General features: G+C 40.3%; 1 protein-coding gene across 1 annotated transcript; it reads left to right on the forward strand.

The window, feature by feature from the left end:
* Positions 1-2,301: 2,301 nt before the first annotated feature.
* On the forward strand, positions 2,302-24,831 carry LOC136424141 (Na(+)/H(+) exchange regulatory cofactor NHE-RF1-like). Its single transcript, XM_066412610.1, has 9 exons — positions 2,302-2,639; positions 4,707-4,837; positions 11,180-11,288; positions 13,887-14,051; positions 14,448-14,504; positions 14,884-14,978; positions 15,438-15,537; positions 21,962-22,036; positions 23,152-24,831. Exons 1-9 carry the CDS (start codon positions 2,637-2,639, stop codon positions 23,296-23,298), a joined length of 882 nt encoding a protein of 293 aa, XP_066268707.1. The 5' UTR covers positions 2,302-2,636; the 3' UTR covers positions 23,299-24,831.
* Positions 24,832-26,502: the final 1,671 nt, after the last annotated feature.

The raw sequence follows: 26,502 nt of genomic DNA on the forward strand, positions 1-26,502 counted from the left end.
CACACACACACACACACACAGACAGACACACAGACTCACAGACAAGCCTATCTCTTTGCTCTTTGTCTGAAAATAAGGGCTGATCTAGCTATGCAAAACCCCACATTTATCAAGCAGCCAGTTAGTTGCGCCTTGGGAAATGTCAAGGACATATTTTCATCAGCCGAGCTGGTGTCAGAACAACCCTGGCAGTAACGCCTCTTAGCGGTAATAAAGGGTACTGCCACAATGGACACAATCTCGGCTTGTCCTGTACGAGCAATTCCAAATTTAAGCCCCTGTCACACATTCAGGACCTTTACCACAACTTTGCTCCGAACCACTCCCAGCCAAGATCGGCGATGGGTTGGTATTATATTAGGAATCCATCCGAATCCATCTAAGCAGAATATGACTTTCCCGACTACTTCAGACTTAAATGCATAGGCGGCTGACGCATATGACGTTTAAAGACCAGTGGAAAACCTCCCCGACCAACTACCAACCACAAATGACCTTGCTCACGGCCGGCTAGCTACCAACCTGCTCCCAACCATGCACGGTCTGGAGAAGGTTGGGAGGCCATGTATGACAGGGGTTGATAATGCGATAAAACTCAGACAGTCATACATTTTTCATAACATGAAATTTCATAAAATCTATCTGATGTTTTAAGTACATTACTTGGAGTTTAACTTCTTCTTTGGAGTCAGTGGCTTATAAAAAGTCCTACGTTCTAAATTATATGTGGGTTTTGTGATTTTAGTAAAAATTTGTTGTTTTTTTGGCCTTCCAGCTGATGAAAGGCTGGGGAGATTGATTCGAAAAGCTTGATGCCTTCATTCACAGAATACAGGCATTAACAAATAACATGTATTTCATTTTTACAAATACATCAAAGCTGTCAACAGAAGGCTATAAAAATATATATCAATGCCCGAGGGATGGGTAAACTTTATTATCATATAGGTAGATATCGTTGACCAATCAGAAGGCTCCATTTGCGGGTCTGTAATCTTCATATAGACCCGAAAAGCAGGTCTGTAAACTTCGTACGGACCCGGTGTTCGAACGTTACCATTAAATGACAGGGGTTTTTGTTTTTATATTTCATGTTAAGACAAATACTACACAAATCAAATACAACACAAAGTACTACTAACTACTATATGGACAATAGCTATATGATAATAACGTTAATGATGATGACCCGCTTTCCTTCGGTCTATACGGTGTGATAAAGCCCCCGTCACAAATAAGAAATTCAGCTCGGCCGACGTGTTGGCGAGCTTCAAATGTGCATTTTCGGCCGAAGTACGGCCGACGTCCTGCCGATTACGCGGGCTTCGGGCGGTTTTTATAAATAAAAGTTGATCCAAATATTGGCCTTATACCAGGTTAGTCGATACTGACTTCGTCCATGTCTAAGAGATGGTACCATCTCATAGGGGGATTTTTAGTTTTTAGTGTTCGACGGACGTCGCCCGAGATTTTCTTTGGAAAATACGGTCGACGCTCGGGCGATTTTGAAATTCGGCGAGCTTCGGGCGATCTACAAAGTCGGCCGACGCTCGCATGAATTGTGACGCCGGCTTAAGGCATGGTAGTTCCTATAACCACCTCATAAAGTGCCGAGGTCGCGAATTATCACACCGTATAGACCTAAGGGCGGGTCATTGACCCTATATCACACGACACTTGTGGGAGTGTTCAGTCGATTTTGACACTGCATAAATACAGAAATAACGCCTCTGGTTCCACTGACCTCAATTGGACTGTACTGTATGATTTATTCTATGTAATTAATCGATTCATCAATCAAAAGCCAACGGTATAAAACATAAAAACTGGCAGTGTAATGTTAAAGCAAGCTAAGGCCTTAATCCCCGGCCCTATCTCACTGGACCCACGGCACGTTGTCGACCTCGCTGCGACCGGGCGATTTGACAGAGCTTTCAATTGATCGATCAATCGACCTATTAATCAATCAATCAATCAATCAATCAATCAATCAATTAATCGATCGATCATAAACCCATAAAAACTGGCAAAGTTGCCCTCCATGTCTATCTTAGAATATCTAAACAAACACCTGGCAGTGTAATGGGTCTTATAACAAGCTGAAAGGTAGCGCAAGCATTGTCGTGATCAAAAAGGCGATTTTGACACCTAGCTAGGTGGTTAAAAGACAAGTCTTCTATCTTTTTTTGACGTGTTGGGGCCATGTGTCTGCAAGTGATTTCTTTGTTTTGCTCCAAAAATGAAAGCGCAATTTTTCGCTTGCCGTACAACTCAGTCACCGTGCTGCGATCTTTGACCCCGCCGCCTGAAGTATCCGCGCCCGCGGCAACCATTCACCAATTTATTCCAATTTCGACCAATTTCCGCCGGATGGGCCATATTTCACGTGCTCCCTGGCTTTGAACGAGAAACTAGCACAGTTTTCACGAGCTTGCTTACATTTCCCAAAGGGATTCCCACATAAGCTCGCTAAATCATCAAAAAGAATATGGGGCACAGGCGATGCAGCATCTGAGGGGCTCATTTACGCGGGAAGCGGATGTGCCAATTCAGTGTGTCATCAATGAAGACGCGCGCGAACGTAGCGATTGTGCCATGACGGTGGAGGAACGGCGTTCAGGACAACACTTATCACTATGGTAGGTAATACATCAGCTAAAGGCTGTGTCTATATGATCACAGATAGACGATTTCAATTCGCCTCTTTAGACAGGAGCAATCGTTCAATCTTTTACCAGAGGCCCAGGCATCTTCAAGCATCGTAAACAATGGGCATGGTGGTGTCTGTAGCTACCTTAGGCTTTGTATGGTAAAGTACGAATGTGGGGGTAAAGTATTCGTCTTGTAGGTAACTGTTGACGCTTGGACGTTTTAGAATATTTACGTTTCGTGATATTGATGTAGGTTTTTGGACATCCATGAGATATGGATTACAGTTGTAGGTTATATTTAGATATTGGAAAGCTGCAGGCAGCTCTGACTGGGCCAGAGCTTGATGCATGGTTGGCCCGGTGAGCGCCATGGAGTTTTAAGTAATTTGATTTCCATCTTAACAAAGCCTTCTATTTGAGCGCCATGGAGTTTTAAGTCATTTGAATTCCATCTTAACAAAGCCTTCTATTTGAACGTTTATAGATAAAGCCTAAGTTACAATTAGTAGGCGTTGTCAGTGAAGAGTAGTACCAATTTTTTTGTCCGTGCGAATTTGACCCAAGATGGGTATCATCCCCCTTTATCTGGTATTGCAAGTGTATTCATAATTAACATGATTGTCCTTACTGAGTTTTATACTTGCTTTGCCTTACACAACTAGTTTTGTCTTGTTTTTATCTGCGATGCAGTGGTTCGAGATGTAAAGAATTCTAGACTAAGAGAATTTACTCAAATAACTTTAAGAGACTCGAATTGAAGGCATTTTTCTTTAGATCCCTTCTGTGTAATTTGTCCCTCGTTCTCTCCGCCTATTCCTGGCTCCAAGTGATGTCTTTTGCTTCCTTGGTGTTCGATCTCAATTCTATTGAATAAAGATACACATGTCTTCTACGTGAAACTAATGACAAAGTAGCTCCATGGATCCAGCAGAGTATAATAGCCCTCAACATGTTCGGTGTCGTGGCCTGGGCGGACCCAACATGTCTATCTATCCTAGGTAATTACCTTCAGCGTACTGGGGAAATAGAAGGTGTGGGCTCTCCAAACGACCTGTTGCCAGTAGCAACGCTTCAATAAAACATCGTCTGAGCCTGGGGGGTTGACATTACCACGTTCGTGAGTAGACGTGTATTTCGGAACCTCACCGGGCCCAGGGCGTGCTCATTCAGACATTGGTGTGGCAAGAGCTTGCGATAGGGCTCGCGACCTTCGACGGATGATATTATGTCTTAAAAGCGTTTCACTAGCTTACTACAGGATGTTACGTCAAGAAGTCTCGGAGGAAATATCTATCCATAGCCTTAAAGCGCGTCTGACACTTTGCAGTTAATTAGTTTTAAGATCTCAGGGCGTGCTCATTGGGACATTGGTGTGGCAGGAGCTCGCGCTAAGGCCCGCGACCTTCAGCGGATATGATCAAACCATCATGTGCAAAACTGGAGCTTTCCACTAGCTGTACTGGCTGGTCGTTACGTCAAGAGGCCTTTGAGGAAATCTCAGTATCCTCAGCCTTAAATCGCGTCTTACACTTTGCAGTTAATCAGTTTTAAGATCTCCAAAGGATCCCCACTTCAATCATGGAGCGCGTTGTCTATCGAATAGAACTTCCAAAATCCATTACGATGCCTGGACCTGTTCTCACCCTTCATTGATCATAGTCTCAATTCTATTTTGCATTTCAAGAATTGTGTTTTGAGACGCGAAATTAGGAAAGAAGACCACGGAAGGACGGCTAAGATAGTCATATTTTGTGACGAGGAATGAGGAATAGCGACCACAAAAGGATGGATAAGATAATTAGGTTTGCTGGGGAGGAATACGGAGAAGGATCGGACCACACAAAAAACGGCTTAAAATAGTCAGATCTATGGAGGAGGAATGAGAATAAGGACCACGCAAGAACGGCTGAAATAGTTTGAATTGTTGACAAGGGATGAGGATTAGGACCCACGAAAGGATTGCAAGAAGGAAAAGGAGTTCCATGAGTTCCAAGAATGGAGTTACTCCGGCTTTATCCTGTAGATTTGGCAGAGTCTCTACCTTCTACCCCACAGATCACCATAGAGGACCGGTTCCGACTAAAGAACACACCGGTGTCTCCTACATGTACACCACCCACCCTCTGCAGGATAGAACAGCCGCGAAGGATACGCCTCACACCGGAGGACAAGAAACTCGTTGTAAGGTAGGAACATGTTGCTAATTTTATTCGAACTAACTTATTTACTCTCCAAGCAGAGGTTGGTGGAGAAGACTCTGACCTTTTAATCATATGCCCCATTTATTGGCCGCTCTCCCCACCAAACTTGTTGTGCCTTGGTAATCCAGTTTCCTCGCTGTTTCCGTAAGGTATGGTATATTTTTACGGGGAGGGGTTGCTAGCCCTTTCCCTTTAACGTGCTCTGGGCATCTCCTCGAACACTGGAACTCCATTTTACATCCCTTCCGAATGACTGGTGCAGCCCAACCGAGATGCTCTTCCCAAAATTAGACCGAGGTCTCCCAGTTACCAAGTAATTTGAACCAGCAGAAGAGAGTACTCCCAGATGAGCTACAATGACATCCCTGTGACTTTCGTTTTGCCACAAAATATAACATTCAAATAGATGAAACTGGACAAATTATTTGAAGAGTCGGAGGTTTCAGATAGCATCCGCTGCCTTTCATTAGTGACTGAAAATGAGCGCCCGAAGACAAGCTCAACTTGTGTTCACATAATTCACAATGGTGCGAAATTGGCATAAAAATATGTGCTTTGATAGTCCTTTGAGAGTTAGATGTCCAATCTTAATTAAACTTACAGGTTATTGAGAATCATCAAGCATGTATGAGATTAGCATGTAATAAGCTGGCAATGTCTCAGTAAGCCTCGCTATAGTAAGGGTTTATGCACGATGTATTTGTCTAATACATAGATCATACTCTAGGTAGAGGAAGCTCCTACCAAATCCTAATTCAGAAACTATCAACATGTGAAGCATGTGTGAAAAGTAGATTTTACTCAATACTATTTAACCTTGATTATTCATTGATACTTGCATTGCTTAGTGCCAGGCCTCAACCAAACAAACTTTCTATTAATTTCTTCGTAGGATATCTTCTACATGTTCATAACGACCTCTTTTATTCATGATGACGAAATGACGAAGGCCTCACACATCGTTGTAGATATCAATACTGTATTAGCCACAGCATAATCAGTATGGGATTTCCACGTTATAAGCAATAGCCATTGGAAACCAGTGAAGCATAGTTTCACCAATGACAGATCGCTGTGAAAAGTACGGTCTTTTGGGATCGCCTGATTGATTTAGTGCAGCTAACCCAGATGAGAAACGACCCTGCACGTTTGCAACGTGATATGATTTTTGAAAACAAGAGTCCTTAGGATACAATCGTCATCATGGTGTTTAAAAACCCTGAGAGCACCCACCCATCCACAAAAGCCTTACCAAAAGAATGGCCTGTTCCACAAGCCCGACATAGGGCTGCTTTAAAAAAATACTTCAGAATATTTCAGAATCAAAGGTTTGTCTAAAAGCATTAAAAATACAGATTTGTCTGTATTGCTTAGGTGTATAGAATATGGAAACATAGGTTGAATCAGTCTATTAGGTGCCTAACATTACCTTGTCAGTTACATGTAACGCTATAGGTGTAAATATCCACAACATCATCGTCACCAACGCTTAGATGGACCAAAATGCCAATAATGAGAATCATTGAGACTTAAAATGAAGATACGACCAGATTCCTGTGCTAAACGAACCCTGCCCATGGATATGTCGAATGGAACAGGCTAGTTAATTAGTCTGTAATTAGTTCATTAGTCCCAATAGACACGAGTCAATGGTGATTGCAATAGAGGGTTGAACACGAAAGGGTAGAAGCAATAGCAAAAGGTAGATCTGTTGATATTTCTTCTTCGATAGAAGGTTATGTTTTCGGTTCTGGTTGGTGTGTGGTATCAGTGAACAGGATTACTCAATAATGCCTTGGTGGATTGCGTTGACATTAAGTATATGTGGCTAATTCTTGCTTGATTAGACCTCGAATAGTCAAATTTTGGGCCTTCTAGTGGCTTGTTATAATACTGTAGTGAAACTTTTGGGAACTTTGTATCTTTTTAAGTTCACTTCACTTCACTTTTATCTGAAGATAGTACAGTCACCAAATCATGTGGAGTGATAGATATAGATATTCGGCTGACAACGACGTGACAGAGGCTCGGGCGGCGTTTGGCACTTGATACACTTCGCCCATCCTTACCCATAACCAGTGGCTTAAGATTTCAGTTAATCTGTTATCTATATTTGATCCTTTCTACAGGAAACTGAGACATAACACTTTATACTTTGCTGCAAACGGCGCCACCCTCCCATTCTGTTTAAGCACAGTAACGAATGGTATGGGTTTTCATCGATTTTCTGATGCCATGACACTCCATGTATTGGGTGGCAGAACAAAATACCCGGTTTTTAATGTCGCGCTATGTACTACTACAGCACCTATTAAGCCGCAGTAACCCATCAACTGGAGCGATGTCTATTACCCGAACACTTTCAACTCTATACAGTCCATCCATTACATATGGCAACAAGAACTACTCATATTTGAAATATTATCACAATATATCTAACATCTACTAACATGATTCCACCAAGGTGTTCATAATTCCGCCACCCTGAATAAATACGTTCAAATCGCGTGGTCTCCAACCCAACGTCTCCCAGTAAAATGCACTCTGGGAGGTGGTGCACCAGAGATATCTTAAATCCACTTTTTTAAAGTGGCTGATTTACGAAACCGGGTGGACTAATGTTAATGGAAGTTATAGCTTCTTAAGTTATGATGCCCAAAGAATGCAGAAACACACTGTCAGATACACACCAGTAGCTCCTTCGCGGAGGTCAAAACTATCTACAGGCTTGAAGTTGTCTAAATTATGATAAACTTGGGCTACATTCCTGGACCATGGACCACTGTGAAGAATCGTTATAAACATCGCTGAGTTGCCTTCACCCTTGACGGCAGTGAAATCGAATCTGAGAAAAAAGTGGCTTCCCTGCTGACTTTGGCAAAAAAATGACATACAACGTCAAGGTCATTGGTACGTTCTAAATCCCAGCGGAGCCGACACATAAACCTGGCAAGGTCATATCAAGCGGCACATGACTCATAGATGAAGTATTGAAAAATCGTCCAATGGAGACGGATCTTCATGGACTAGAGATAGCTTTATATCAACCATCAATATTACATACTGGCAATGACAGTACATTAATAATATGTTCTTTACTATTACGAGAATCCACGTCACTTTCAAATCTATAAACTGTACCATTTTCGATATAGTCCACAGTCTCTACACGTTCCTTCATTGTACTCAGTGGTAGGTTCTCGTATTCTCCATTTCTCGGTATCTCTTTCAGTTCAAGCCATGTTGACCACTTATCATAACAATCCTTGTTGCAGTCTCATGCTCGAAGATTATTCCACACTCCTTTCAGACAAACAAATAGATAGTGGTTTTTTCGTACATTAGTTTCTCCATATGTGTGGTGGCCAAATATATCATATGATATCATAAATATCGCTGTGAAACCACGACGTGCAACAATCTTATGACAGACAAAAACCGTAAATGTCACAATGTTCAGGTGCAGATAAGCCACGTTGATCCTGCAACCCGCACATAAGTACGATCTATTTCGAACGCGGATCTAAGAGAGGATTAATCTCAACCTAACCGTAAAATAGATCTGGATACTCGGCCCGTCAGACAGAAATTCGATCAATATCAACAAACTGTCCAGCTGGAAACAGGTATGTATTTGCATACTGCCTGAACAACCATTGAAGTAATCAAGCATGCGCGCTTCATTGCACAACAGTTGTGCAGACCACAAAAACATGTCAAAAACAACAATACCAGCAATCCTTAATGAATGAAAACACTAATAAAAAGTGATATTTGTATGTAGGTATTACAATATTCTTGAGTATTGCTGATTTGATCCCGGTTTGAACTACGTATACAATTATACGCACACAGTAGGATATGATACTACCGTAAGAAATGTATCGGTTAAAGAAGATAAATCGATAATATGTATCCATGTCCATTTATCAACGCTGTGAAAAGCAACATATCATCATATCAAAACCCCAACACTGTATCATGTATGACATGTGCGTACCTTAGTTTACCATTGCCTTAAATAGTGTATTGTCTTCAATACTCCACAGAATATAAGTATTCTCACTGGTATATATCATTATGCCTTCTGGATGAAAACAGCCGAAGTTTCGCACTCATACGTGACTGGTTTATGTGACTTGTTTATTTGGTTGAAACCTTTTGCAGCCAAGAGGCTGAATTACAAAATTAATTACATTCGAAATTCCATGAACTCCATCGTAGCTTAAACAAATAGGCTTCGCTTAAAGCTTAACTGAAATCAGTTTCAAAGTTGCTATTTTTTATAATTTTCATTGCACGATTTGGACGATTCTATGGGTCCTTTTAATCTTGGTTGAAATGAGATAGTTTTCATGTGATAATTCAGTCGTAAGATCTCTCTACATGGCAATACCAAACATGTCCTCTACATACATAATAAAATACAGCATTCATACATATCCTCGATAGGCAATACATAATGAAATACGATAAACCAAACTTTATAAAATTTTCACTATACATTACTTAGACTTTCACCACATGTGGTAGTGGGCTATATCTGCAACCATATGCATATACATAAGATCTCTTCAGAGAATCTTTGTCTGGAAAGTAAACTACTATTAACGAGATCATTAGCTATACAGACTATCCCATGGTACATGGAAATGGTACATTTGATTGCCTAAATCTGGGTCAAATACGTTGTTACTGTGCATCATTAAATCCTAAATTACGGTTGCACTTTATAAGCAAACAGCTGTTATAGCAGAAACGTGAGCTAGTGAAATACGTAGTCGACCTTTTACGAGATTGAGTGATACGTTTTTATCAATAAACTTTTATTGACTCTCGTAATAGTATGATAACTTTTACAATGCATATTGCACGCTGTAGTAGCTGGTTGTAATAACAAAATATGCTGGCTATATTGTTTGATTTTCATCTAACGTTTTTGATTAACGTTAAAGAAGTGATCATATAAATGTCTTTTCATCACTAGCAGAAAGTGTATGATGCAATTTCAAGTCATTAGATGTATGTGGTATGTTTCAACTTAAGTGAACGACTGTATCAATATATATCTATATATTTCTTTTAATTTTCTAGACATCGTTTATCTTCTGTAAAAGTATGAGCAACAAAAAAGTGGGCAACAAAAACGCAAGCGTTTCCGGTCTTTCTGGGTGTACCAAAGCAGCGATCACTGATGTCGATTTTGTCAATTCAAACTCTCATGTATAAAGTCAGTCGGATTGGATTAGATGTAGAATGTAATTATATATATATATATTTATATATTTATATACTGGCTGTAGTGACTTTATGTAGTTTGTATGTCTTATGTTTCTATGTTTTATGTCCAGGAAGATTAGCTGCTTGCAAATCTTGTATGTTAGTCGATGGCCTTAATAAAGTATCCAAAGTATCCAAAGGTTGCCCCAACAAACTCCATGCCCTTTAAAGTTATCTTTCACGATCAGAAGTTTAGAACACTATCTTGAAAGTAACGAGCAGTTCCGAGTCTTTTTTCACAGTGCAGCATAATCTGTATCACATTAATATGCTATATGCAACATCAATCAGCGCTATAAATAAGAACATTTATGAGCACAGTTAGGTGCAAATGCAGCCGCAGGGAGTAGATGGGGTCGTGCTTTACCTGTGGGGCAATGTAAACTGTCAAGATGACTTAAAGTATTGCCCGCCTGGTACCAAGTAGAAGTGGCCTTTTGGGGCCTCGTCAAAGCTTTGATTAGTCACACAAGTATTGGCATTATCATGAATCATTCTTAAGGAAAGCGTCTTGATTTTTTTGTAAACTTCGATTAGTTCTTCTGCTGGTCCTAGTAACCAAACAATCAGATCATCATTAACTGCAACTTTTTCTGGCAAGTTTCAGCTTTCAATTATGACAACAATTGTTCAATCAAAATATGTGTATGTCTCAAAGACGAAATGCTATATCATATCAACAGTTAGATTGGAAATGTCTAACAATAACAGTGTTTTGCGATCGCGATGGATATGAAACTGACTGACACCATGACCCACATTGGAGTTATTTGACTAGTACATGTATGTATGGCTGTTTTGTAGCAAGTGTCAGCAAGTGTAATAAAAAGCGGAATATCGTACCGTGCAACCATGCTACCACTTATAGACTTATAAATTAGGAGATGTGCAAAATGTAAGTCGTTGTTAATGTACATGTATATATGCATAGCTATGTGTACAGTATGTTTGTAATAATATTGGTAAAAACACAATTAAAGTTTATATGTATTGTACGTCTGCCAGTTCATTTTACAATAAAATTGAATTGAATCTTGAACGCTGCAGGTCCGCAACAGACAAGTTCTACCTGCCGATCTACAACTTCACTATAGAATCCAAACGGAACCTACTAGAGCAACATGTGGTCGTCAAGATCATGTCTGCGCATGTCAGGGTAGGAGCTATTTTTTTAATTAATTCACGAGATTTAGATATCTTCTATCTTCCTCCTTCATGTATCAACATAATTTCCCGTTATCATCATCATCATCATCACCATCATCATCATCGTTGTTGTTATTTTCTTTATTACCATCATATCAACACCAGGCATTAAAATGTGAAGCGTTGAATTTAAAGTTCCTGGTAAGATGCCACTCAGGTCTATAATCCTGGCTGAATGAAGGGTGGAACACTTTCTCAGTGGACATTCAACGAAATATCCTATTCCTCAATTTGACCAGAAAGTTGTGAAGAAAATTCGGATTTCATTTTACTTGGCAAAATTGACATCAAGAAGTATATAAAACAATTGAATTTGAAGATTAGATGTAGGCAATGATATTTTTTTGAAAGTCGCAAGATGTACAGGCTGATACCCTTGTGATTATCAAATGCAGAGTTGCAATCTAGGCGTACCTAATAGCTTATCGGGCTCTTCTGAATAGGCATAGGGGCATCGGTTCTTTTCATCTATGCACATTTTATTTTACATGGTCAAAGTAATGTTCAGACGTATCTTATCCTCATGGTATGGTGTAGATTGTCCGAAATGACGCAATTCAGCCAGTGGCTGCAATGTCCTTTCTTGAAGTTCAATAAACCAGAATATTCCATTCCATTATCGACTAAGGAAAGTGTTATCTCAGGCAAGCATATCTAAAGCAATGATAATCTGAAGGTCTGAACGTACTAGTATCTACTTCCCATTCGATAAAATGTTTCTTTATCATGATGCTAGTTGCAGAGCTGGCGTGACTAATATGAATTGTGCCCAATGAGGACAATCCAACACCTTCAGGGACCCAGCAACCCGGCAGTACCAATCGCATACCGCTATCTGAATTTAATTTTATCATAGTCATTTAGAGCCAATTGTTGGAGATAAAAGCACCTCAAGCGTTGTCGAGCCAATTTTGTCCAGTGGTTTACTTGATGGGGATTTTGTGACCCCCTACTTTGTAGGCTATCGCATGGAAGATCGTAAATGTATACTGTGCAGTTCCGTTGGTATTGATAACGTTTATCTAGACAGTATTGCATTTAATGTGTAAAGTCTGCTTTTGATCAAGAAAAGAGCAATCACACAAGGGCGCCCGTGATCATGGTGACTGAAATACACAACTTATCTTTATTTCTAAAGATAACGCTATGGACCTGCAACTGCCAAAACTGATATTAGCTACTTACTAGCGTACATTACCTCTGTGTCCTGTATATTGTTTTGTTGATTAATAGATAAAAATTAAAATAAAAGTTCAAAACCGTGAGTCAGCTTATATGCAAACAGTCGCTAGTTAAATTGTTTCCTAAAGTTTGATGGCAATAGCGTGAAGGCCATTGGACGAAAATGTGAACTAGCACTTTAATAGCGTATTCTGAGTGCCTATCTGGTAACCTATCACTGACTTATTCCCAGGAGGATCCTCCCACCAGACTACACCAACCATTAAGACATCACAACCTTGTGCAAAACAGCAGTAAATTCAGCAATCGATAATATAACATGCCGGTAGAGTCTTCCGGCTGACGCAAAGGGATGTTCAACACAAATGTTTCTAAGAATCTTGTCAGTCTCAGATCTTGGCAGAGTGCAAGGGAACCCTTACTTCTTCAATTCACAACTGGAAAGCAGATTAGAGATGCCCTCAACGGTACTATACAGAATTGTACGAATCAATATCTAGGCTGTCACATGCGCGCAAAGGGGCGTTCAACACAAGAAGCTGTAATGATATTCTATAATATATATATATATATATTATATATATATATATATATATATATATATATATATATATATATATATATATATATATATATATATATATAATGACCTTGCCACTCTTTGGTACAAGTAAAGAAAATCTACTTCAAATGACCTCAACAGAATTGCAAGAATCAACCTTAAGCTTGACGCAAAGGGGCGTTCAGCGCAAGAAGCTGTAAAGACATTCAGTAGAGAATCTTGTCACTGCTTGGAACAAGCAATGGAAATCCACTTCAATTTCCAACTGAGTAAATATTAACATACCCTCTACGAGATCACGCAGAATTGAAGGAATCAGTCCTAATTAAGACTGACGCAAAGGGATATTCAACACAAGACGCTGCAATCACAATCCATAGAGAGTCGTGTCACTCATTCGTCTTTGCACGAATACATGTCATCACTATCACCAGGAAAATCGACTTCTTCAATTTCCAACTGGGTTATATTAAATGTAGACCATCTACGGTATTACACATAATTGTAACAATCAGGTTTATGCTCTTACATTAGCAGGCATAGGACAAAGGATTGATAATAATGTGAGATGTATAAGCAAAAGAAGCTGATATATACGTTTGAAGCCTGGCTTATAGCTTATGAAGGCGTAGATGAAGAAGAAAAAAGGCCTCACTCATTTCTATTAATTGCTCATGGTACGTACAAAAGCATTTGAGGCATCACTCGATTCCATGTGGTTAGATCTTCTTACATAATATACATTATGTCACACAACCGTCCTATTCCAACTTGTCGAAACGTCTAAATAATGTCTTCTTCCAGGAAAGTGGTCTCAGGGAGGGTGACGTCATATTGTCTATTAACGGAAGTGATGTGCGTGCACTTAGCCATGATGACGTCATAGCTCTAATACAGCGTCAAAAGAACGACTTGAGAATGGTTGTCAGGGCGTCCCCCGGGTGGTTACAGCAGCAACCACGAGCAGAGGTAAGTCTGAATCATGTAGCTTGATGTCGTTTTGCTTAGGAGTATTTTAGGTGCAGGTAGATATCAGAAATACATGCACAACTCCGATCAAAGTATTGTTTTGGCTGTCTGACTGTCTCACTGCGAGTTGATTGTCAATATACACAACATTGCCATTCATCCCCAGTACTAAAAGATTGAAGTAAAATGAGGTATTATAGCTGTAGGCTAACTTGAATCCATAAAATTTATGTTCTTTTATTGCGAGGAACTTTACAAACTCTCTAATGCAAGGTTCAGGTGGATTGTGGAAAATATTTGGAGTGGTTTATGATTATATAAAATGTCGTCATTCGCTTACATATTGACTTGCATTGACAACATTGCAACATTTGTGTTCGTCATGCGCATGCTCAGAACGCCCATGTAGAACGCAGTCTCGCGCCCAGGGGTCCGAAGACCACAAATGTCGGAGTAAGTACTGCACATGCGCAGAAGCCTTTATTACTTTTGCTACGGGACTATTATCTTCTGTGCAATTTACTACCTTCCAGAATTCCATACCATACATACATACATACATACATATATACATACGTAGAGAGAGGAGGCCGGGGGGGGGGGGGAGAAAGCGGAGAGAGAGGTACGAAGGAAACCGGAGCATGCCATACGTCTTCTGGAAGATTACATACATGTTGTATCCCTTTTTCTTTTTTGGTTTGTACGTTATTAACATGACATTTTACAGTTTATAGTCCCAGTACAGGAAGTATGACCTAGACATCAGCAAGACATAAGCTATCAAAAAGCAAAAGTCAACGCCAATATTTGCCAATATTCTGACTTCCTATAGGACTTTGAAGAGAATCCTCTTGGAGGCACTCTACAGAAAATGCACCCTTTTGCAGAACCGAAAAATGTTACTATCAAACCACATCTATTGTACAGGTACGTAGATACTATACATCATAGGAGAGGTTCCATGTACGGTATCTTACTTACATACTGAATGGATCCCGACAACACCATCCTTGACTTTTAGTGACGAGAAGTTGATATCATCGGACGTTCATAGGCGCTAAACTGCAGATATTACCAATCTGCACCACGTCTACAGGAACTATTTAATGATCAGCTAATGAATTCCTCTTGATGTTGTTACTTCCGGTATATGAAAGACAGTGAGAAAGACAAAGTGAAAACAACCTTTCAAGCTTAAGGAACAACCAAAATGTGGTCACATTGGCCACGTGGACCTTCTGTAGAGGTGGTCACTTGTACAGGATTGACTTTACATGTATATCAATGGCCAGGTGGTAATTATGTAGAGCTCTAGACGTGGCCACTTGTACAGGGTTGGACTTTACTTGAAGATTTCCTATTTTTGAGTTCCTACTGTTCCCACAGGCTCCCCGAGACGATGGGTGAGATCCCAGTGTACGGCATCTCCATCCACAGCGAGAAGGGCATCCATCATGTCGAGGAGCTCTACAGCAAGAATGCAAAGGTACTTCACTCTCGTAGCTAGTAGTAGCGTGAGTAGTCCAGTGGTTAGCGACCCTTCCTCTGGACCAAGAGTTTGGGAGCTAGATCCCGACTGTTTTTGGTCATCCGACATGCAAGCTGCTGAAAGGGGTCATAGTTATTATATATTAGGACGGGGCTTTAGATAAGCCGTGGTCCACTGTTCATTAAGAGCCAGGGCAATTACCCCGGTACAATGAACCTGTGCGTAGCATCTGTCTTCTCTGTCACGACCGGTAGAAGATTAGCTCTTCAATAAGCTAAACTAGTTTGATATCACTTTCTCTTTCACTTCCTTCTTGCACTACCAGTGAACTATTCAGCAGCTGTAGTGCTTACACAACTCATGTATAGCCCAGTGGCACACAGAGATGGGCACCGCCCGAAACACCACATGGTATGCGAAGACCTTTAACCTGGTTAACTAACTGACTAACTGTTACCAACTGACTAACTCCCCATCGTCCTCACTAGAAAGTCTATGGCAAAAGTTGTGATATGACATAACGGGCACAATTCATCAGTTTATGTATTATTTACGTTTCCCCTGTGCGAATAGCCTGACCTGCTATCTGCTCATTCATCATTAAAATACCAGAGCTGACTTCCAAAGGTTACTCGCCTTGGTCAGGCCAAGAAGTGCTGGTGGCCTTAGTCTTCAACAGGTCTAATAGAAAACAATTTTGCGCTGAATGTCAGAGAAACTGAAAAATGGATGATGCATTGCCTGACTTGGTATTGCCAAGAGTAAATTGCAACGGGAGTCAATCTTGGCCCGCCTAATCGCTACTTGGATCCTGCGAAGTAAGGGGATTGCCAGCTGAGTGTCCTCATGAGATTAATATATATGTTGTATTGTTTGTGATTGGTCCCTTTGTCAAGACTACTTGCAATAAAAGTTCTTTCTGTGTATACCTAATACTAATAGGTTGGGAAAGCCCTAAGGGTGCATGGTGGTGTGATTCCAGCTACTTGCATTGTAACTGTAGAGAGCAACTTGTATGATACACTGCATGATCCCACTGTGAAAGCGAAATCACAATGAAAGTCATTTGGGGCGTTAGTCAAACCGAAAGGCATACGGAATGGTGGTATCTAGTGTGTTTCCAGCTACAAGTCATTCACGTGTCATTCTGGGCGTAGCTAATAGCTTTCCGGGCCATGGGGGATAGGGATTTGGGATTTTTCATCCAGTTGGGTTGGTACGGTGGCTTACATCTCTGCGAACCGTGCCGCTATGGGACTTCTCTACGATATCGATCGTTACCTTATATTTTTACATTTTGAACCTGACCGGAAGAAAAGCTATACTATGCCAGCTCACTGCTATGCTCATGTATATACATCTCTATCAAGACTGTCACTGATGACAGCGCAATTCGAAAATGGAGCACCAACAGTTGAAATGAATAGCACGCATCTAATGGTAAAAGACAGATGTACTTTAAGCTGACCTTGCTGCAACCATAAGTATAATAGATTGATCGACCCATTTCTTAAGGTGAGAAAGGCTAGAGTCAGACCCTGGGGTTGGCCTAACTCTGAAAGGGGCTCATGAGGAATAGGTAGAAGCAGTTAGGAGGTTGAGGATGAAAACAGTATCGCAGGAACCTCATCCGTTAATGTCTCCTTTTGAACAGCAGCTGGTCATATGTTGTAATGTTTAGTTACACAGGCAATTTCAATGTAAAATGACACGCAGCTATCTGAAAATGCGACGTATCATTCAACTTTATTGCTTCGACCATATCGACAAATGATACTGCTGCAAGGGTATCATGTCATGATACCCACGAATAAGCCAATTTGCAGTTGGTGCACTTTAGGAACAAAATAGTAAAAGACCCAGTGTTGTGATATCATGTACCTCCAGTAAGTCATTTTGCACGACTTCTCGCACAAATTGTTCCTGATCAAAATCTGTATAAGCTCAATGATTTCCTTTCCTTTGGAAATTAAATAGCGGTTGTGCAAAGACGACCGTAAGCCATAGTAAAAGGACAACTGCAGCGACCCCAACTCCCGAACCCCAGCCTACAGTTATCATACGTAAGCACTTTTACGTATCAACAGTACCGTAAGAGGCCATAAGAAATTAACGAGTGAAATAATTGCCCTAGAAGTTACGACCTTAATACCCTCCCACAGTCGGCCGAGCCCCGTTATTGCATAGGATCAGCATGAATTTTATAAACGCATCGATTCGTCACCAAGCGACAGAAGGTCATCCCGAAGTGTTCTCCGCCTGAATAACGAGTCTCTTCGTTATTCAATTAGGGTGAGGCTAACGACCCTATTGTCAGGAGTGATGGGTTCTGGTGGGGATGCCATCGCTTATAACATCCGTTACAGTGAGGCATGAACGTCAATGTATAGCCTATTTACTGGCTACACTTGGGATATTTCAGGATGGTGAAATAGTCGCTTGCTCGCTTGTGCTCGCTCCAATAAACTGAGTGTAAACTGGTTCTGGTGGGGACGTCATCGCTTATAACATCTGCTACAGTGAGGCATGAACGTCAATGTATAGCCTACTTACTGCCAACACTTTGGATATTTCAAGATGGTGAAATAAAGGCTTGCTTCTTTGATCCAATAAACAGGGTGTAAACTGGTTCTGGTGGGGACGTCATTGCTTATAACATCCGTTACAGTGAGGCATGAACGTCAATGTATAGCCTACTTACTGGTTACACTTTGGATATTTCAGGATGGTAAAAAGTAGTTGCTAGCTCCTTTATTCCAATAAACAGAACGTAAACAAGAGAAGATTATTCTAACCATATCCAAGTGCAGTAGATTTAGTTTCCGTTTGGCAAGATGTTAGCCCGCCATTCATATTGCAATGATTGCAAAGAACAAATGATTATGAGATGATTTAGCTTTTAACAGAGCACTGTACCCATTGACATCGTACTCATTTCAGGTCTATCAGGTAGAGCTAAAGAGAGTATCGTTCGTTTGTCATCAGGCGTCAAGCCCAGCCAGCGTATATATCCATATCATATCGACAAGAACAAATGATATAAGATTATGATTTATAGAGCATGAATAGGAAATGATTATTCTAAGTACAGTACAGTAGGTTTATATTCGTTTAACAAAGTTTAGCCCTGACAGCACAACGATTCATTTAACAACGGCTTGCCAAGGACACATGATAATAATAAGATAATGATTCTTAACAGAACATGAACTTTACCCAATTTTAAGTATGATATAGTCCGTATGACAAGCAACAGCACACAGATACATATTACGACGGCTCGCCAAGAAAAATTGATAATAATGAAATAATGATTCTTAACAGAACATGAAATGATTACTTTACCTAATTTTTTAAAGTACAACATAGTCCGTTTGACAAGCGTTACGCTGAACGCTGTTTGATGATGATGGATTATTGAGGTCTAACTCGGACAGTGGGGACTAAGAGAGTTCTCAGAGGGCAGGAGATTGTCAATAACCATCTGGCGCCTCCCCGGATCAAAAGGTAATGACTTCTATCGGAAGGGGATACAGGCCGAACGAACAAAATTGTTTATCGTAAAAGGGGAAATTTTCGCGGTGATTTTATGTTCATGGTCATGGATTTCGTGCCAACTTAGAACCACCGCGAAAATGTTCTGTCTGCTGTCCGCCTACCTAATTGTTTCAACCGCCGCGAACAATTTATTTCTCCCTACCGCGAAATTATATCTCTGAGTGCAAACATTTCCCCTTTTACAGTATAGAACATGACGATTAATGTGGATCTCAATTGTACCTTCATAATTGTGATAATTTGTTCAGAGACGCTGCTGCAATTTCAAGGCAAATCAAAATACGTCGCGATTTCGTCTTGGTATATGACTTCCATCGGAACGGGGTACAGACGGACAGATTGAAATAGATTATAGAACTGGGCGATTAATGTGGACCTCAATGGTACTCTCATAAATTTGATAATTTGTTTTTATTCTATTTCATTCACAAAAAGCACGGTGCCTAGTAAGTGAACCCCTCTCGTCAAAAACATGAATATAACAATAGTAATTTAACACCATTCAACATACATAAAAAGACAAGATGTATGATAATTTGTTCGGAGTTGCAGCCAAATCAAAGTGTTTTGGTTCATTGTTGATGTTTTATGTCCATAAACATATGTCCTCATTCGCTTAATTTGCACTGAACAAACGCGGTAAAATACCAATTTTAGAGAAAAGAAATGATACAAACGCGCGAACAGACTTTGAAATAAATATACGTATCTCTATCTAAAGAAAGTCAATGAAATATTTTACCATATTCCTTATTAAGATAACACTAAAAATTTCTCGCCTTCTAGTCGTTTACATCAAACGTTTACCATTTCAGTACTAGTCTTTGAAGCAATGCATTTATTCTTTATTGTGAGGCCCGTTATCGCAGTTTATCTACCATACATCATCAGTAACGAGTAACTGGAACAAGGATATTTATTCCCATCCCACAGATGAACCATACGTCACGTAAACTAGTGTGTGGGTAATCTCTCCTTGGGGGGTAATAGGGTAGGCTGGGTCTGGACATATAACCTTCACAGCGGTTAGAAATATATAGCCATGATAGCTGTGAGGGAGCAATCCAATACATTTGATCTAAATAGCTCAGAGGCTATGACTAACCGGTCTTTCAATGTGATGTACTTCATGTAAGGATACATTTCTTGGTCTGCACTTAATAAATACCAAACACAACAGCCACGGTAGGCTAGAGTTATTCAGCACACGTACATTTAACTTTCAAAATGACTAGATATATACGTTGAAGGGACAGATCAACTAATTTGATATAGATAACCCGGACACACTGACTGATAGGTCTTTTATAGTTATGTACCGCCTTTGAGGAAGCATTCCTTCTCATGAACTACATAAATGCCAAAGCGGCTAGAAATATATAGCGGCGATGGAACAACCCGGTACATTTGATCTAAATAGCCTCACTCGATGCAATGACTGATAGGTCTTTTAATGTGATGTAACGCCTTTAAGGATGCGCATGCATAACTTTCTTAGCATGAAATAAATACTAAAGCGGCAAGAAATGGTCCCAATAGCTCACAAGCAATGACCAATCGAAATCTTGATGTGATGTACTTTCTGTAAGGACACATTCCTTAAGCTCCCTCAGCACTAATCATAAAGATACCAGACACGTTAGCAGGATGAGAAGTGAAGCTGCACAGAAATGAAAGTTTCATGATTCCGTGCCAGTTTGTGGATGGGTTATCACCGGGATCAGATTGCCAGCCCGGAATGAAGACCATCTAAAGACTCTCCTGAGGTTTGAAAGGTCGGCTATGGCCTAGGAAAAATATGCTGTGTTTCTGGTTACCCCACCGACCCTAGCCAAACTTGCCGACCTGCTCTTTTTCGGATCGACTCCTATCAATGTACATATACAATTTTCTGATCTGACATCTGAGTGATGGAAATTCAAAACAGAATCCAAGAAGTCTTGCATATTTTATTGCAGACTTTCTTTGTTTCACACTCGGTTAACAGATTGGGATTTGAACAGTTGATGTAGAAATGTCCAGTAAACATTGTGCTTTGTTCAATTTATTAATAAACGAGTACCATGATGCATTTTGGTTTTGCAATGTTAAATTTCTTGGATCACTTTGGCAGATAAGAAATCTAAAAAAAAAGGAAAGAATCTCTACCTTCCGACCTTAATATCTTTAGAACCGTAACCAGAAACAACATTTTTTCTAGGCCTAATGCAAATATCCCAGGGAACACGACGTGGACCATGTATTGATCGCACCTCTCGTTTCAGTGGTGAAAGATGGTTAAGAGCCTGTTGACCTTCAACACGGTTGTTCGTCATTGTGCCTGGACCCATTTCAAAGCTTCTTTTCCGCATGGATCTCAGAAATGTGCGTTTCAATCATCACACATAAGCAAAGGGGTACTGGGGACTAAGTGACCAAATAGGATAATGTATGGGGATCACCATACTCTCCAAGCAGAGGTTAGGCTAAGCCTTATTTTTGGACATCTTTTCAGGCCTTTAGTTGGCATTCTTATTTCGTCAAGCTTTTCTTGGCCTTATGATTTACATTTGCCTGACCAAGAAGAACTGACAAAGGAGAAAGACCCTTAAACGCATAAAAGAAGATGTTTAAAACAAGCCGAAGCCTAACCTCTGCTTGGACAGAAGGGTTTAGAAGGGTAATCGGGAGTATCCTCTACCCACTCACCATTGTAGATAGAAGCAAAGCAGATGAACATTAGCAATATAATGTGTAAAGACAATTCAAACTCATGCAAGTAAATCTCGAATTTTATCCAGTTGTAGAGTTTGAATTGTCTGTATATATTGTTTACCTGGATGTCTATTAAACCTTCATAAACATCAGCAATCATTGTTTCCAGGAAAGCGGTTTGAAACGAGGCGACCTGATCCTGACGGTGGCCGGACAGAGCGTAGGGGGACTGTCTAGGGAAGAGGTCAGGCTGTTTGTTTGTTTGTTTGTTTGTTTGTGCTATACTATAATCAAAATCACAATCTTATATGAAAAAGAGTAACTATACCATAGTCATTTCTTGGGCTTAAACCCTTGTCCTGCGGGACCAATATATATATATGGATTACACATTACAGAGGCTTTATGTGGGTCCCGTATATATATGTACGGGTTGGGGGTACACTGTATATCTAACTGAACGCATGACACCGCAGCAAAACGCATTAACAGTTCAAATTGTAACAGTTATATTTGTCTTTTCTTGCAACTCTTTGCCTTCAGAATCGGTACTCAATAAAATACACACCACAGTGCTGATGCATCGCAGGCTCCGTATAGACCTAATTGGATGTTAGACACACAGAAGAAAGTTGTCAAAGATAAATAACTTATCAGAGCAAGCTGTTTTATGAGTTGTAATGTACAAGCTCCAATTCACCCAACGGGCTAGCTATTGTCACGACATGTGTCAATCAATCAATCAATCAATCAATCAATCAATAAATCATTACTAGTACATATTAGCTAGCATGAGAAGGACAAACTTGCAACAACGAGTCCAGTAGAGACTTGGGTAGTTGGTTTTGTGAACGGGTGAATCTCCAAGTAGATCATCCCCTGACAAAATGGTTACGTGAGCTACGGAGGCTCATGGACACAGCCTTTGCCAACAGTAACGATTTTGCCGACAATAGTAAGTACTTCACCACAAAAACAAGGCTCATTGTGAGCCACTCAAACTTATTTGGGTTACATTGAACTGGATTGTGGTGACTGTTCACCTTTTTACCGTCTTGAAAAGTTTTAGGAAAAGCAATCACGAGAAACTTTGTTCCATTAAGGTGTTGTCGATAATCGTGAAAAAATTAAACGTAGTCAATAGCAAATTTCTTTATTCACAACCAAATATCCACACGAGCCGACGTTTCGATGACTGTCGGCCAACTTCATCAGGGCAATACTGACTGGTTCTCAGTGTACTGAAACGTCGACTCGTGTAGATACTTGGTTGTGAATAAAGAAATTTGCTATTCAGTCATTCAGCAACCTGATAAAAGTATTCACGAATGAAACGTAGTGTTTTAACGTGTATTTCAGGTGGTGAGGAGAATCCAGGAGAACTGTGATCACCTGGAGCTTACAGTAGTCAGTCCGCACTACCACTGGGCCAGGAGGTTCTGGCGGTCATGGAAGAAACTCGTTCACCCCTTCAGGGTCATCTTCGGCAAGTCCGAGTGGATGTGATAGCCAGCAGCAGCCTAATAATACCACGCTTTAAGTGGACCTTTCACTGGTTTGGACCTTGCCTCAACCAGGCTCCACGGGGCGCTGGAAAGAGTAAACATTAGCCCAATAGACAGATAACATGCCAAAAGAGTTAGCCGGCCGATGTGTACAGCTATAGGCTCCCCGGCCTGCTAGCTCCTCTTGCATGGTATCTTTATATTTGGCCAATTTCTACTCTTTCCAGTGACCTGTGGAGCCTGTTAGAGGCTAGTCTGGGCGCAAGAAGATGGATGGCCAACGTAACACCTCTAAGTCGGGAGAATTGGGAACAACCTAATCCTGGCGATTTATAAATATATTGCTAACATTGACCAATTATTGTCAGGCTGTGAACTGTCTGTTACCATGATGCTAGAATGGTTTCCATGGTGAAAGAGAATCCTGATGAGCTTCTATTGGTTGGTACATCTATTCTTCTTAAAACCAGTCTCCTGTCTAAGAGGTACGCGAACGGCCACAAACTCTGCGACTGGAGGGCCAGTCTTAGGCAGCAAGATTCTGCGTTACACAGAGGATAGCCACGGATTAGGCGTACAATCACATCTCGTGAAATGGGACTGAATGCACACGCTTGGACACCAGTGACGAGGTATCTTACGAGAGCAGATGATGTTTGGGGGACCCAGAGGACACTGTAATGTTCATAGGCGCAGAATTGGTGAGAATAACTGGCCAACGTCAAAGAACGTTACATCATAAAAACCTATATGATAACCCAAACAAAGGAACGTGACTATATCTACCTGGATGAACATGATACATCGGTGTTAAGTTGAACACTCACTATAAACGGATCATGACTGTTATCAACAGTTAATTGTATATATAACACACATGATATCATCGGACAAGGAACGTCTAGTCAAGATATCTAAACGGATTGCCACATCTATGTGTATTTTTTTCAAATCACTATTCATTCTCAACGGATAGATTGTGGCCGGTCCCATAGAGTATACGCATCTAGAAATGATTTCAACAATGGCATACACGCGACAGGTATTAAAATGAATGGCTGCACTTGTATTTATCGACAGCCGTGAAAAACGGTGCTTCCTGGAATAAATGGGGCGAATAATGTATCTCAATTCATGTGTTTAACGTCAATGCCGAAATAATACATTACTGAAAGGTCGTAATTTGTGTGTATGAATTTGTTTCCAGGATATTCTAGTGATGCATCTTTATATGTTTAAGTCTGTTATTAGGATTCTTGCCAACATTTGGAAATAAAATAAAAGGACAGTACAATAAAATACTCCCTAGACCAGCACACGTTGATAGTCATTGAGACTGTAGATCAACTTGGATATTTGGAAAAGACATTTCTAAAGGTTTCTTATCTAGGTCGGCTGTATATCTTAATTCAAATCTAGGTCTACCCTTATTAGTATGATAACATCTAAATAGATCGGTTATGTTGACAGATTTGCTTCTAACTGTTCAATGTATTTATTTATAGACAGTAATAAAGAAAGCTTCTTTTGACGACCGAATGGTATATCATGAGTCGGACGGTTTCAGAAAGTAGTTAAAAGTTGTTTGATTGGGACGTGTTTCATGGTTGTCAATTTCAATTCATGTCACATTTTCCTTTCTTTCCAGCCCATACTTCTGGAAACTCATGTATCAAGCAAACGTTGTAGATCCGATGTTATTTTATATCCTTACAGATCATAAAATGTTGTTGTTAGCAATGTATATGTGACAGGGGATACGCATATTCGTGAGTCTTCATTGTCGTATTATGCAAATTCCATAACCCAGAAGACTATGCCAATAATACCCCATAATGTCGTTACACTTGCGGATCCACTTCTTCACTCATTGGTATTCGTGTAGGAGAGCATATGGTACACAAGAGATGTGCAAAAAAGTGAAGTTGATTGGCATTGATTCACAACATCCCCTAGATTCCTCAGGGTACTAAAGTATGGGTAATGATTGTAATGTGCAAAATGCTCAGTTGTCATGGGGCCAGTAGATGAGTGTTAGCACACTTATGTAAACGACCAGAGCAGCAAATTCCATATCCCAATGTGGGCATTCCCGTTCTTCACAAAGGAGAAAGAGTGAACCTTAATAGCCAAAAAAACATCCGAATCTCCAAGCAGATGTAGGGTCATTCTCAGTGCAAGTGAGTTTTGATGCTTTTCATACTTGCACTTGGTAGTCCAGGCCTAGGTTTTCCCTCTTTGCAATCCCCCTGAAACTATCGAAGAAAAATATCCTTTATGGACATGGGTCTCAATTACCCTGCTAGTCTAATCTGCCATAACACTGGTATCAAAAAGATGTTTACACATGTCTAAAATAGATGAATGCATCAACATTGAACACGACAGTCAAGAAACAGAAAACACAAAAACAGACCAACAAAATGACGCTTTGGGCCCCCAATAACCTCTTTGCGAATCAATTTTCTTATCAATTCATCTTTGTCCTGTCTTTTCTTTACTTCCGCCCAAGCTTCATGATCAAGACGTTGCCAGTGACCTGTAATAAATATTTCAAGTGTAAGTGTGCTCAATCACAGACCGCAGAAGACCTAATTTCTGGAACACTCCGTTGTGACATGATAATGACTGTGTTCCTCCCAAGGAGCCACGCTAGTCTGACACCAGGGGAAATATTTGCCTTGTTCTTTCATCAGTAGTCATCAAACTTTTATGGGTCTCATCACACAGGGATCAATCTAGAGCTTTAATCAATATAGAAATGGACTGTCTTCTTATTTTTCATTTGGGTAGTGTCTTGCGGGGCACTCTTGACTTTGTTCAATTGGCTCAAAAGGCGCTGGGTAAAAACGTAGACAGGATTTTGGAAGAATATTGGCTTGGGTTCATATAATGTATTAGAATAAGTGGAATTTGGTTGGGTTTGGAAAGTTCTAAGTATATTAAAAGTTTTAGGAAAAATTCCAACTCCAAGTCGAAATGAAAATACAGCTTGCAACTTGACAGCAAAGGCCAGAGGTTTAGGTATTGAATTTTTCAATAGACACTCAGTTCAAATTCACAAACAAAGTTACGTATCGCAGGACAAGGGTAGACTCTGGGTAGACCAGCTTTTGCACATGTAGCCAGTATGGACTAGTTCCTATTTTTAAGCAGTTAGCATGAAATTGAGCATGATACAATCCCTGATGAGTTATTTCCTCCT

The sequence above is a fragment of the Branchiostoma lanceolatum genome, chromosome 18 (genome assembly GCF_035083965.1).
Source record: "Branchiostoma lanceolatum isolate klBraLanc5 chromosome 18, klBraLanc5.hap2, whole genome shotgun sequence".
NCBI classification, from domain to species: Eukaryota; Metazoa; Chordata; class Leptocardii; order Amphioxiformes; family Branchiostomatidae; genus Branchiostoma; species Branchiostoma lanceolatum.

What these genes read in the sequence shown, in the direction of transcription:
- LOC136424141 (XM_066412610.1), top strand. An exon ending in AAACCACATCTATTGTACAG is followed by an intron (nt 14,979 to 15,437) that starts GTACGTAGATAC and finishes CTGTTCCCACAG; the next exon opens with GCTCCCCGAGACGATGGGTG. An exon ending in GGGGACTGTCTAGGGAAGAG is followed by an intron (nt 22,037 to 23,151) that starts GTCAGGCTGTTT and finishes CGTGTATTTCAG; the next exon opens with GTGGTGAGGAGAATCCAGGA.